This window comes from Telmatherina bonti (assembly GCF_933228915.1).
Source record: "Telmatherina bonti genome assembly, chromosome: 12".
Classification (NCBI taxonomy): Eukaryota; Metazoa; Chordata; class Actinopteri; order Atheriniformes; family Telmatherinidae; genus Telmatherina; species Telmatherina bonti.
In genome coordinates, this window is record NC_136610.1 from 25,948,353 (window position 1) to 25,961,152 (window position 12,800).

Here is a 12,800-nt window from a genome sequence, read left to right on the forward strand (position 1 = left end):
TGTCACGTATGCTTATTTTTTATTTGATTCCAAGTCAGGAAGGGAAAAAATCCACAAAGAAACAAATGGGAGCTCAATGTCCTGAGTCCTACATCCTCGTATACGGTTTTACTTGCAACATTCAGCCTTGTGTCTTTCTAAAAGACGGAGACGATGGGAGGTACGTTACTGTAAAAATCTATTAGGTACATGGTCAACAGCGTCCCTCTGAGTTAGAACAAAAAATTGCACCAAAAGTCTTTAAATTATGACTTACCAACAGAGGCTAACTCTGTGAAAAATGACATGTTAAAAGTTATAAATTAAAAGGAATAATAAACAGGAATTAAGAGATGTGTGAAATCATGAAGTGGTACAAAATCTTGAATAAGTTAAATAAATAATTAGAATGCCCTCCAAAAATAATAATTACAATAATTATTTTTAAAACAAAGAAAAAAACAAAACCATAAAAAGTGTAGATTCCATTTTCATTACACATTTATTCAGAAGTGGAACTATCCGAGGTTCTGAAGCCTGGATCGCATATAAAATCTGGCTTCAAGGCAGTTTTCACCTATTGTTCCTTTAAAAAACCTATCCATGGGAGTAAGCAAGGGTCGTCTTAGTTTGTGGTGATAACAGATAACGAAGAATGGTAACTTATATCTATATCACAAAGTTTAAAGAGGAAAAAAGCAATGAGAAATAAAAACTGTGAACGATGTGAAATTACCAACCTCAAGAGGAGAGTCTGGTTCGTCCAGGATGCTCTTTTCATTCTGTATCCTCTGCATTGTTCCTGTAGAACTGGGGTCCATTATCAGCACGTTCTGTCTACTAGTTGTACCGAACTTACAGTCACTCTTTCTGGAGTCAGTAGTCCTGCACACCTCGTAATTGTACACGTGTGGAAGAGTTCCTGTTCCCAAAGTGTCCGAGTAACGTGGAGGATAATAAGGAATCACAGGGAGGCTGGAGTGATACAGGATGCGAGACTGTCTCCATCTGTAGATTTTCACTGATATAATCACCACTAAACACGTGATGAAGAGGAAGGAAACTACAGCCAGAGCCAACACTAAGTAAAAAGTCAGGTTATCATTGTACTCCTTGTCGTGTGTAAAGTCAGTGAACTCCGACAGCACTTCAGGGAAGCTGTCCGCCACCGCCACGTTAACAATGACTGTAGCTGAACGAGAGGGCTGTCCGTTGTCCTCCACTATGACAGTCAGTCTTTGTTTGACAGCATCTTTATCAGTCACTTGGCGGATAGTTCTTATTTCTCCATTCTGTAAGCCCACTTCAAACAGCGCCCTGTCTGTGGATTTCTGGAGTTTATAGGAGAGCCAGGCATTCTGTCCAGAGTCCACATCAACAGCCACCACTTTAGTGACCAGATAACCCACATCTGCTGAACGAGGAACCATTTCAGCAACCACAGAGCCACCAGTCTGGACTGGGTACAGAACCTGAGGAGGATTATCGTTCTGGTCCTGGATCAGTATTTTCACAGTCACGTTGCTGCTGAGTGGAGGAGATCCTCCATCCTGAGCTTTGACAAGGAACTGGAAATCTTTGATCTGCTCGTAGTCAAAAGAGCGAACTGCATGGATGACTCCACTATCAGCACTAACGGACACGTAAGAGGAGACTGGCACTCCATTCACAGATGAGTCCTCCAGTATGTAAGAAATATGAGCATTCTGGTTCCAGTCAGCATCTGCAGCTTTGACTGTGAATATAGAAATACCCGGTGTGTTGTTTTCTACAATGTAGGCCTCATACGAACCTTTTTCAAAAACAGGCGCGTTGTCATTCACATCAGAGATTTTTAAGGTGAGAGTTACGCTGCTGGAGAGGGAAGGTACTCCTTCATCTGAGCATGTCACTGTGATATCATATTCCGATGCATGTTCTCTGTCTACATCACTGTCGGTTACTAAGCTATAAAAATTGTTTGATGTTGGCTTCAGAGCAAAAGGAATATTATCATCTATAAAACATCTCACGTTTCCGTTTTCACCCGAGTCTGGGTCTTGGATGTTAATCATTGTCACGACTGTACCGGGGTTAACATTTTCTGATATAAGAGTTGATTTAGACATAATTTTAATGGTTGGGTGATTGTCATTTATGTCAACAACATCGACAACCACCTTACAAGAATCAGTCAAGCCACCATTGTCCCTTGCACGTATGTTGATTTGAAAATGTTTTTTCTTTTCATAATCTAAATCACCAATCAAGCGAACTTCCCCATTTTCCTCGTTCACCGCAAACATTTGTCTGACTTCATCCAAAGTATTTGTTATGGAATATCTTAATTTGCTGTTTAAACCCTGATCAGCATCTGACGCACTTACAGAAGTTACAACTGTGCCTTTAAAGGTATTCTCAGCCACAGTGACTTTGTATATCTGCTCTGTAAAAACTGGAGCATTGTCATTAACGTCTAACACTGTAATGAGGATCTGCATTGTCCCTGACTGCTGTGGCTCTCCTCCATCCACGGCTGTCAGCACCAGGGAAATAAACTCATTTTTCTCTCGGTCCAGAGGTTTTTGTAAAACCATTTCCACGTTCTTGGTACCGTCAGCTTGGTTGTGCAGCTTCAGTGAAAAATTCTCACTGGGTTTCAGCACGTAGCTCTGGAGAGTATTCGTGCCTACATCCAAATCTACAGCTCTTTCAAGATCAAATTTAGCCCCAACAACTGCAGACTCGCTAATTATGAATTTTATTTCGTCTTTTTCAAAGGTTGGAGCATTGTCATTAATATCTGTAATTTCAACTGTAACGCTGTAAAATTCCATAGGATTTTCTAAGACAATCTGAAAATGAAGAGCGCATGGTGTCGTTTCACCGCACAGCCCCTCTCTGTCTATTCTCTCTTTAACATGCAGGATTCCTCTCTCGGTATTCAGCTCGATGTACTCTCTGCTGTCACCAGAATAAACGCGACCATTTCTAAACGTTAATCGCTTCACGTCTAAACCTAAATCTTGAGCTACATTGCCAACAAACGAACCCTTCGCCATTTCCTCCGGTACCGAGTAGCTGATTTGCCCAAAAACTGCGCTAACACACAGGCATGAAAAAAACAACAGTACTTGCCGATTCATTGTTTGGAAAACGCCGAGAAGAGCAAACACAAGCCTCCTTAAAGTCCGGCTGAAAGAATAAGTCAGTCGAGTTTTAAATGTAGAAAAGTAGTCCTTAGTTTGCAGTACAATTATAACAACTGTGCGACATCGCTGTTCATACCATGTCCTGACACAAAGACAAAGCAGGCAGAGCTTTAGACTGATACATCGTCATGAAGAGGGGTTGTTGCTTTTTAACACACTAAACTTGAAACAGGGAAGACAACAGCGGCACGCTGAGTTCAGAAATAAAAATTACAAGAATTGTGTCTGGAAAAGGCGGGGGGAGCAAACTGAGGAAACAAGTTAGATTCATTGCAAAAAAACACAAATAAACAAAGTGTTTTGCCAATACATTTGGCTTGCCTAAACAGCTCATATTAATCAAAAAAGCAATAATGAAGGTAGTAAACAAAATCTATTAAATTTAATGCGTAAAGCTAAAATGTCCCGTTTTGCTCTCCATGGTGCTGAAAGGGTTTAAAAAGCAAGTAATGATGCAATCGATGTAATGGATAAAATATAAAACTTAAGACAATTGCAAGTTATGAAATGATGTGGTTGTAAAGTATTTACATATTTATCAGTAGATTAGTGTGACTATTACATAATAAGATGACTCTAACCTCTAAAGGAGAGTCTGGTTCATCCAGGATGCTCTTCTCATTCTGTATCCGCTGCATCGTTCCTGTAGAACTGGGATCCATTATCAGCACGTTATGTCTACTAGTTGTGCCGAACTTACAGTCACTCTTTCTGGAGTCAGTAGTCCTGCACACCTCATAATTGTACACGTGTGGAAGAGTTCCTGTTCCCAAAGTGTCTGAGTAACGTGGAGGATAATATGGAATCACAGGGAGGCTGGAGTGATACAGGATGCGAGACTGTCTCCATCTGTAGATTTTCACTGATATAATCACCACTAAACACGTGATGAAGAGGAAGGAAACTACAGCCAGAGCCAACACTAAGTAAAAAGTCAGGTTATCATTGTACTCCTTGTCGTGTGTAAAGTCAGTGAACTCCGACAGCACTTCAGGGAAGCTGTCCGCCACCGCCACGTTAACAATGACTGTAGCTGAACGAGAGGGCTGTCCGTTGTCCTCCACTATGACAGTCAGTCTTTGTTTGACAGCATCTTTATCAGTCACTTGGCGGATAGTTCTTATTTCTCCATTCTGTAAGCCCACTTCAAACAGCGCCCTGTCTGTGGATTTCTGGAGTTTATAGGAGAGCCAGGCATTTTGTCCAGAGTCCACATCAACAGCCACCACTTTAGTGACCAGATAACCCACATCTGCTGAACGAGGAACCATTTCAGCCACCACAGAGCCACCAGTCTGGACTGGGTACAGAACCTGAGGAGGATTATCGTTCTGGTCCTGGATCAGTATTTTCACAGTCACGTTGCTGCTGAGTGGAGGAGATCCTCCATCCTGAGCTTTGACAAGGAACTGGAAATCTTTGATCTGCTCGTAGTCAAAAGAGCGAACTGCATGGATGACTCCACTATCAGCACTAACGGACACGTAAGAGGAGACTGGCACTCCGTTAACAGAGGAGTCCTCCAGTATGTAAGAAACACGAGCATTCTGGTTCCAGTCAGCATCTGTAGCTTTCACTGTGAAAATAGAGAGACCTGGTGTGTTGTTTTCCAAAATGTAGGCCTCATATGAGCTCCTCTCAAACACAGGGGCGTTGTCATTCACATCAGATATCTGTATAGTGAGAGTAACGCTGCTGGAGAGGGAGGGTACTCCTTCATCAGAGCAGGTTACTGTAATGTTATATTCTGATGCTCTTTCTCTGTCTAAAACACTATCGCTTACTATGCTATAAAGGCTAGTTGAAGTCGAAATAATTGTAAATGGTGTATTTTTATTAATTGCACATTGCACTTTACCATTTTCATCAGAATCAGGGTCATTAACACTCATTACAGAAATCACTGTGTTTGAAGCTGAATTTTCACCGACTGAATTTGAGGAAGAAATTATTTTTATGACAGGACTGTTATCATTGATGTCACTGATGTCAATTATAACTTTACTAGAATCAGAGAGGCCCCCGCGATCTACTGCCTCTACGTCAATTTCATATTTTTTGGCCTTTTCATAATCGACAAGACCATTTAGTATTAGAAGTCCGTCTTCACTAATGTGAAATAACTTTGAAATTCCACTCATGCTATTCCCTATTCCATAGCTTATCTCTCCGTTTGAGCCTTTGTCTGCATCGGAGGCGCTGACTTTGGTAATGACTGTTCCTTTCACTGAATTTTCTTTGAGAGTCGCCTTATAAACGTTCTGCGTAAAAACAGGAGCATTATCATTGGCGTCTAAAACTGTAATATGAATCTGCATAGTCCCAGACCGCTGCGGCTCTCCGCCATCAAGAGCTGTTAACAATAATGATACAAACTCCTGCTTCTCTCGATCAAGAGGTTTTTGTAAAATCATCTCGATTTTTTTACCGCCATCAGACTGACTGTGTAATTTTAGGACAAAGTTGTCATTTGGTTTCAGAGTGTAGCTCTGAAGACCGTTCAATCCTATATCTGGATCTATCGCTTTCTCTAGCATGAATTTAGAGCCAATGATCGCAGACTCGCTTATTTCAAATCTTCTTTCCTCTTTTTCGAATATAGGAGCATTATCATTAATATCTGTGATTTCTACAGTAACCGAGAATATTTCTATCGGGTTTTCTAAAGCGATCTGAAAATGTAAAGCGCAAGGCGTTGTCTGACCACAGAGAGCTTCGCGGTCTATTTTTTCTTTGATGAGGAGAAGTCCCTTTTCCTTGTTTAGCTGAATGTACTCTGTGTTGTCTCCTGTGTGGATGCGAGCTTTACCCACTTGTAATCGTTTCACATCCAAACCTAAATCCCGAACTATGTTACCGACCAAGGATCCTTTTGCCATTTCCTCCGGGATGGAATAACTGACCTGACCGACCACCGAGTGTAGAGAGAGGATGCAGAAAATCAACGCTACTTGCCGTTTCATTGTTCTTTTTCCAAAAGCCTTGAAAAAAAAACCGTGTTTGTCCCTCTTTGCAAAATCTCTAAGTAAGCAAACCAAATACAGAGTACTCCACTTAGACAAAAAATGACCAAAAAATGAATTCCCACTTCAGATATTCCTTAAGTGTTTCTTTGCAGATTCGATTATGTGGTGTTCTTAGAGATCGCTCTCCACTGTGAGAGAACAGGGGATGTAGCTTCTCTATATAAATAGTTCTAAACACTTCGGCAATGGTCAACAGCGACTCACAGAGTTCAAACCATGAAATTGTACAGTAAAAGGTAGAAACACTTTTTTCTAAAATGCCATTATTTTTTGTAAATAATGTAAACAATACAGGTTATGTTTGTTTTATTCAAAAGGCACTTTGAGAAGTTAGATTACTGAAGCCTAATGGTTAAATGTAAAAATTATTCGTATTCTGCCAGTAGAAACATTCTTCGTGATGTATACAATAAATAAATAAATAAATAAGTAAATAACTAACTAACTTACTAACTAACTAACTAACTAACTAAATAAATAAATAAATAAAATACTGGTAAACGGTTTAGATCTAGTTGAAAAACCATGACATGATGTTAAGCTAAACAAATGAAGTGACAAAGCCATGTAAAAAAGAGAAAGAATAATACAAATGAAAGTGTGGTTGTGTCAAAATGGTCGCGCTCTAACCTCTAGAGGAGAGTCTGGTTCATCCAGGATGTTCTTCTCATTCTGTATCCTCTGCATCGTTCCTGTAGTACTGGGATCCATTATCAGCACGTTATGTCTACTAGTTGTGCCGAACTTACAGTCACTCTTTCTGGAGTCAGTAGTCCTGCACACCTCATAATTGTACACGTGTGGAAGAGTTCCTGTTCCCAAAGTGTCTGAGTAACGTGGAGGATAATATGGAATCACAGGAAGGTTGGAGTGATACATGATGCGAGACTGTCTCCATCTGTAGATTTTCACTGATATAATCACCACTAAACACGTGATGAAGAGGAAGGAAACTACAGCCAGAGCCAACACTAAGTAAAAAGTCAGGTTATCATTGTACTCCTTGTCGTGTGTAAAGTCAGTGAACTCCGACAGCACTTCAGGGAAGCTGTCCGCCACCGCCACGTTAACAATGACTGTAGCTGAACGAGAGGGCTGTCCGTTGTCCTCCACGATGACAGTCAGTCTTTGTTTGACAGCATCTTTATCAGTCACTTGGCGGATAGTTCTTATTTCTCCATTCTGTAAGCCCACTTCAAACAGCGCCCTGTCTGTGGATTTCTGGAGTTTATAGGAGAGCCAGGCATTCTGTCCAGAGTCCACATCAACAGCCACCACTTTAGTGACCAGATAACCCACATCTGCTGAACGAGGAACCATTTCAGCCACCACAGAGCCACCAGTCTGGACTGGGTACAGAACCTGAGGAGGATTATCGTTCTGGTCCTGGATCAGTATTTTCACAGTCACGTTGCTGCTGAGTGGAGGAGAGCCTCCATCCTGAGCTTTGACAAGGAACTGGAAATCTTTGATCTGCTCGTAGTCAAAAGAGCGAACTGCATGGATGACTCCACTATCAGCACTAACGGACACGTAAGAGGAGACTGAAACTCCGTTAACAGATGAGTCCTCCAGTATGTAAGAAACACGAGCATTCTGGTTCCAGTCAGCATCTGTAGCTTTCACTGTGAATATAGAGAAACCTGGTGTGTTGTTTTCTACAATGTAGGCCTCATATGAGCTCCTGTCAAAGACAGGCGCGTTGTCATTCATATCAGATATCTGTATAGTGAGAGTAACGCTGCTGGAGAGGGAGGGTACTCCTTCATCCGAGCAGGTTACTGTTATATTATATTCTGATGCTCTTTCTCTGTCCAAAGCACTACCTGTCACTATGCTATAAAAGTGACTTGATGTAGAAATAATCGAAAATGGGGAATTTTTATTCATTGCACATTGTACTTTACCATTTTCGTCCGAGTCAGGATCGTTGACGCTCATTATAGCCACAACTGTGTTTAAAGGTGATTCCTCTCCTATTGAATTTGAGGAAGAAATTATATTTACAACTGGGCTGTTGTCATTAATGTCACCAACATCAATAATAACTTTGCTCGAATCAGAGAGACCTCCGCGATCTGTTGCTGATATGTGAACCTCATATTTTTTTGCTTTTTCGTGATCGACGGACCCATTTAAGATGAGATGTCCATCTTCAGTAATATGGAATAATTTTGACATGCCTCTCATGCTATTTACTATTCCATAGCTTATCTCTCCGTTTGAGCCATTGTCTGCATCGGAGGCGCTCACTTTGGTAATGACTGTTCCTTTCACTGAATTTTCTTTGAGTGTCGCCTTATAAACGTTCTGCGTAAAAACAGGAGCATTATCATTCACGTCTAAAACTGTAATATGAATCTGCATAGTCCCAGACCGCTGCGGCTCTCCGCCATCAACAGCTGTTAACAATAAAGATGTAAACTCCTGTTTTTCTCTATCCAAAGGTTTTTGTAAAATCATCTCGATTTTTTTACCGCCATCAGACTGACTGTGTAATTTTAGGACAAAGTTGTCATTTGGTTTCAGAGTGTAGCTCTGAAGACCGTTCAATCCTATATCTGGGTCTATTGCTTTCTCCAGTATGAATTTAGAGCCAATGATCGCAGACTCGCTTATTTCAAATACACTTTCCTGTTTGTCGAATATAGGAGCATTGTCATTAATATCTGTTATTTCTACAGTAACTGGAAATATTTCCAGTGGATTTTCTAAAGCAATCTGTAAATGTAAAGCGCAAGGCGTTGTCTGACCACAGAGAGCTTCGCGGTCTATTTTTTCTTTGATGAGGAGAAGTCCTTTTTCCTTGTTTAGCTGAATGTACTCTGTATTGTCTCCTGTGTGGATGCGAGCTTTACCCACTTGTAATCGTTTCACATCCAAACCTAAATCCCGAACTATGTTACCGACCAAGGATCCTTTTGCCATTTCCTCCGGGATGGAATAACTGACCTGACCGACCACCGAGTGTAGAGAGAGGATGCAGAAAATCAACGCTACTTGCCGTTTCATTGTTCTTTCTCCCAAATCCATCACAGGAAACTTAGACACTGATCCCCGTTTACAATTACAGTTATCCAAGCAAATTAAACACACAGAGCTCTCAGTTGAAACAAAGGCTCACGAAAACCATTTCCGACTTCGGATATTCCTTCACCGTTGTTCTGTTTGCAGTCGACTGTGGGTTCTTAGGATCCCACCTACATTGTAGGGAACAGGGATGTATTCCTCTATAAAGGATTTAAAACACTATGGCGCTGGTCAACAGCGACGCGCCGAGTTCAAATCATGAAACTGGCAGCGCAATCCTGAAAAAATGCCTTGTATACAATAAATATATATTGTCATTTCAATTCTGTGTAACAACTGTTCAGGTGTTTTTCAGTAAAACGAGTAACATACCCCGAAAATATTTTTCTATTTTTGTATTGTTAGGCAAATAAAGTCTAATTTAACTAACACAGTTACTTAGGTATAACAGAATTCAATGAAATAATATGATTAAATAGGTTGGATAAATAAAAAAAACAAAAAAAAAAACAGAAAATCACTGATTTTCAGCCGTGGTCCTCGGGAAGCAGTGTCCGGTATATCTAAAGAGGGTACTTAAACCCCCATGATTTAATTAATGGATTATTAGCAAGTTTTCAATGGACTAATCTGTGTCAGGTGTGCTGGAATTAGAATAAACTAAAACACGCAGGGCAGAGTTACCTGCAAACACGGACTGAAAAACCCTGCATAACATTTGATTAAAAAGACAAAAAAAAAAACAAAACAAAAACAAACAAAAAAAAACCTATAAGAGGATGTTCTTTCGCTATCCAATGTGCTGAAATGACCAAGCCTTTACTAGTTAGACATTTAATACAATAAAAGTGTTAATGTGTGAACAGAATATATCTAACCTCTAGAGGGGAATCTGGTTCATCCAAGATGCTCTTCTCATTCTGTATCCTCTGCATCGTTCCTGTAGAACTGGGGTCCATTATCAGTATGTTCTGACTACCAGCTGTGCCGAACTTACAGTCACTCTTTCTGGAGTCAGTAGTCCTGCAGACCTCGTAATTGTACACATGTGGAAGAGTTCCTGTTCCCAAAGTGTCTGAGTAACGTGGAGGATAATATGGAATCACAGGGAGGCTGGAGTGTAACATGATGCGAGACTGTCTCCATCTGTAGATTTTCACTGATATATTCACCACTAAACACGTGATGAAGAGGAAGGAAACTACAGCCAGAGCCAACACTAAGTAAAAAGTCAGGTTATCATTGTACTCCTTGTCGTGTGTAAAGTCAGTGAACTCCGACAGCACTTCAGGGAAGCTGTCCGCCACCGCCACGTTAACAATGACTGTAGCTGAACGAGAGGGCTGTCCGTTGTCCTCCACTATGACAGTCAGTCTTTGTTTGACAGCATCTTTATCAGTCACTTGGCGGATAGTTCTTATTTCTCCATTCTGTAAGCCCACTTCAAACAGCGCCCTGTCTGTGGATTTCTGGAGTTTATAGGAGAGCCAGGCATTCTGTCCAGAGTCCACATCAACAGCCACCACTTTAGTGACCAGATAACCCACATCTGCTGAACGTGGAACCATTTCAGCCACCACAGAGCCACCAGTCTGGACTGGATAGAGAATCTGAGGAGGGTTATCGTTCTTGTCCTGGATCAGTATTTTTACAGTCACATTGCTGCTGAGTGGAGGAGATCCTCCATCTTGCACTTTGACAAGGAACTGGAAATCTTTGATCTGCTCGTAGTCAAAAGAGCGAACTGCATGGATGACTCCACTATCAGCACTAACGGACACGTACAAGGAGACTGGCACTCCATGAACAGAGGAATCTTCCAGTATGTAAGAAACACGAGCATTCTGGTTCCAGTCAGCATCTGTAGCTTTCACTGTAAATATGGAGAGACCTGGTGTGTTGTTTTCGACAATGTAGGCCTCATATGAGCTCCTCTCAAAAACAGGCGCATTGTCATTCACGTCAGAGATCTGTAAGGCGAGAGTTACGCTGCTGGAGAGTGAGGGTACTCCTTCATCAGAGCAGATTATTGTAATATTATAGTCAGATGTTCTTTCTCTGTCCAAATCACTGTCTGTTACTAAACTGTAGAATTTATTAGATGTAGACTGAATTTCAAAAGGTAAATTTTCACTTATTTCACAGTTAATTTTGCCATTATTTTCGGAATCTGGGTCATTAACACTCATTAATGCTATAACTGTTTTAAGGGACGAATTTTCTGGTACTGAGCTTGACGTTGATATCATATTTATGACAGGACTATTGTCATTTATGTCAATTACATCGATTATTATTTTACTGGAATCAGAGAGACCGCCTTGATCAACAGCTTCTATATCAAGATTGTACGTTTTTTCTTTTTCATAGTCTATTGGTCCACTTACTGTGAGTTCACCATCGCTACTTATGTGAAATAGTTTTGAAACTGTATCCATACTATTTCCAATGGCGTATGCCACCTCCCCATTTGAGCCTTTGTCTGCATCAGAAGCAGACACTTTAGTCACTAGAGTTCCAATTTGTGAATTTTCAGTAATGCTCGCCTTGTAAACAGTTTTACTAAAAACCGGTGCATTGTCATTTGCATCCAACACAGTAACGAAAATCTTCATTGTCCCCGTCATTTGCGGTTCTCCTCCATCCTCCGCTGTCAGTACTAAGGATATTTGTTCTTGTTTCTCTCGGTCCAAAGGCTTTTGCAAAATCATTTCTACCTTTTTGCTTCCATCAGATTGAACATGCGTTTTAAGCAAAAAATTATCACTGGGCTTAAGAGTATACCTCTGGAGACCATTGATTCCAATATCGGGGTCCACTGCTTTCTCTAACATGAACTTCGAGCCGATGACTGCCGACTCGCTTATTTCAAACAACCTCTCCTCCTTTTGGAAAACAGGAGCGTTATCGTTAATATCTGTAATTTCAACTGTGACGGGGAATAATTCAAGAGGATTCTCTAATGTCATTTGAAAATGCAGTGCACAAGGATCCGTCTGTCTGCAGAGCAATTCGCGGTCTATTTTTTCCTTTATAAGCAGGACTCCTCTTTCTCTGTTAAGCTCGATGTATTGAGAGCTGTCTCCGGTGTAAAGGCGAGCTTTGCCTGACTGAAGACGCTTTGCTTCTAACCCTAAGTCCCGGGCTATGTGTCCAACCAAAGAACCTTTTGGCATCTCCTCTGGAATTGAAAAACTAACCTGCGCGATGACAAAACTGAGGTGGAGTATGGAAATCACTAGTACTTGCCGTTTCATTGTTCTGACCGCTGCCGCAGCCACACCTGGCATAGTGTTTTATTCCGTTTCAGTGTAAATTCCAGAGACTAAGAATAAAATAAAAAAAACAAAAACAAAAACAAAAACAAAACTAAAACACATTGTAATCCAAGACTTCACAAGAAAACCCCAAATTGTTCGACGTCCGTGAATATATATGTCCCTCGGAATACCCGCTGCACACAGGAGTGCTTCTCGGTAGTGTGTGACGATGAAGACTGGAAGGTTGTGTTAAAACATTAGGTCAATATTGCACACATTGGGCAACAGCGGCACGACGAGTTCAAATTGCAAAA

General features: G+C 40.9%; 3 protein-coding genes across 5 annotated transcripts in view; all 3 read right to left on the reverse strand.

Annotated features, from left to right (window-relative positions):
* LOC306763160 (protocadherin gamma-C5-like) overlaps positions 1 to 12,800 on the reverse strand; it is a gene marked incomplete at its 5' end in the record, with an annotated part of 115,073 nt that overhangs the window by 67,607 nt on the left and 34,666 nt on the right. Inside the window, one exon of one of the 3 annotated variants that reach the window (XM_079249886.1) lies at positions 10,105 to 12,483. The exons of the other annotated variants lie outside the window; for them this stretch is intronic. Coding sequence (XP_079106012.1) covers positions 10,105 to 12,483 — 2,379 coding nt within the window. Of the gene's footprint in view, positions 1 to 10,104; positions 12,484 to 12,800 lie in introns of those variants that run through there. 3 annotated transcript variants of the gene reach the window in all.
* Positions 663 to 6,133, reverse strand: LOC306763000 (uncharacterized protein; the record flags this gene model as incomplete). The annotated part of the gene is made up of 2 exons (XM_079249669.1): positions 663 to 3,153; positions 3,702 to 6,133. The coding sequence occupies 2 exons, from the start codon at positions 6,131 to 6,133 to the stop codon at positions 663 to 665; spliced, it is 4,923 nt and encodes a 1,640-aa protein (XP_079105795.1).
* On the reverse strand, positions 6,806 to 9,208 carry LOC306763168 (protocadherin beta-16-like; the record flags this gene model as incomplete). The annotated part of the gene is made up of 1 exon (XM_079249903.1): positions 6,806 to 9,208. The coding sequence occupies one exon, from the start codon at positions 9,206 to 9,208 to the stop codon at positions 6,806 to 6,808; it is 2,403 nt and encodes an 800-aa protein (XP_079106029.1).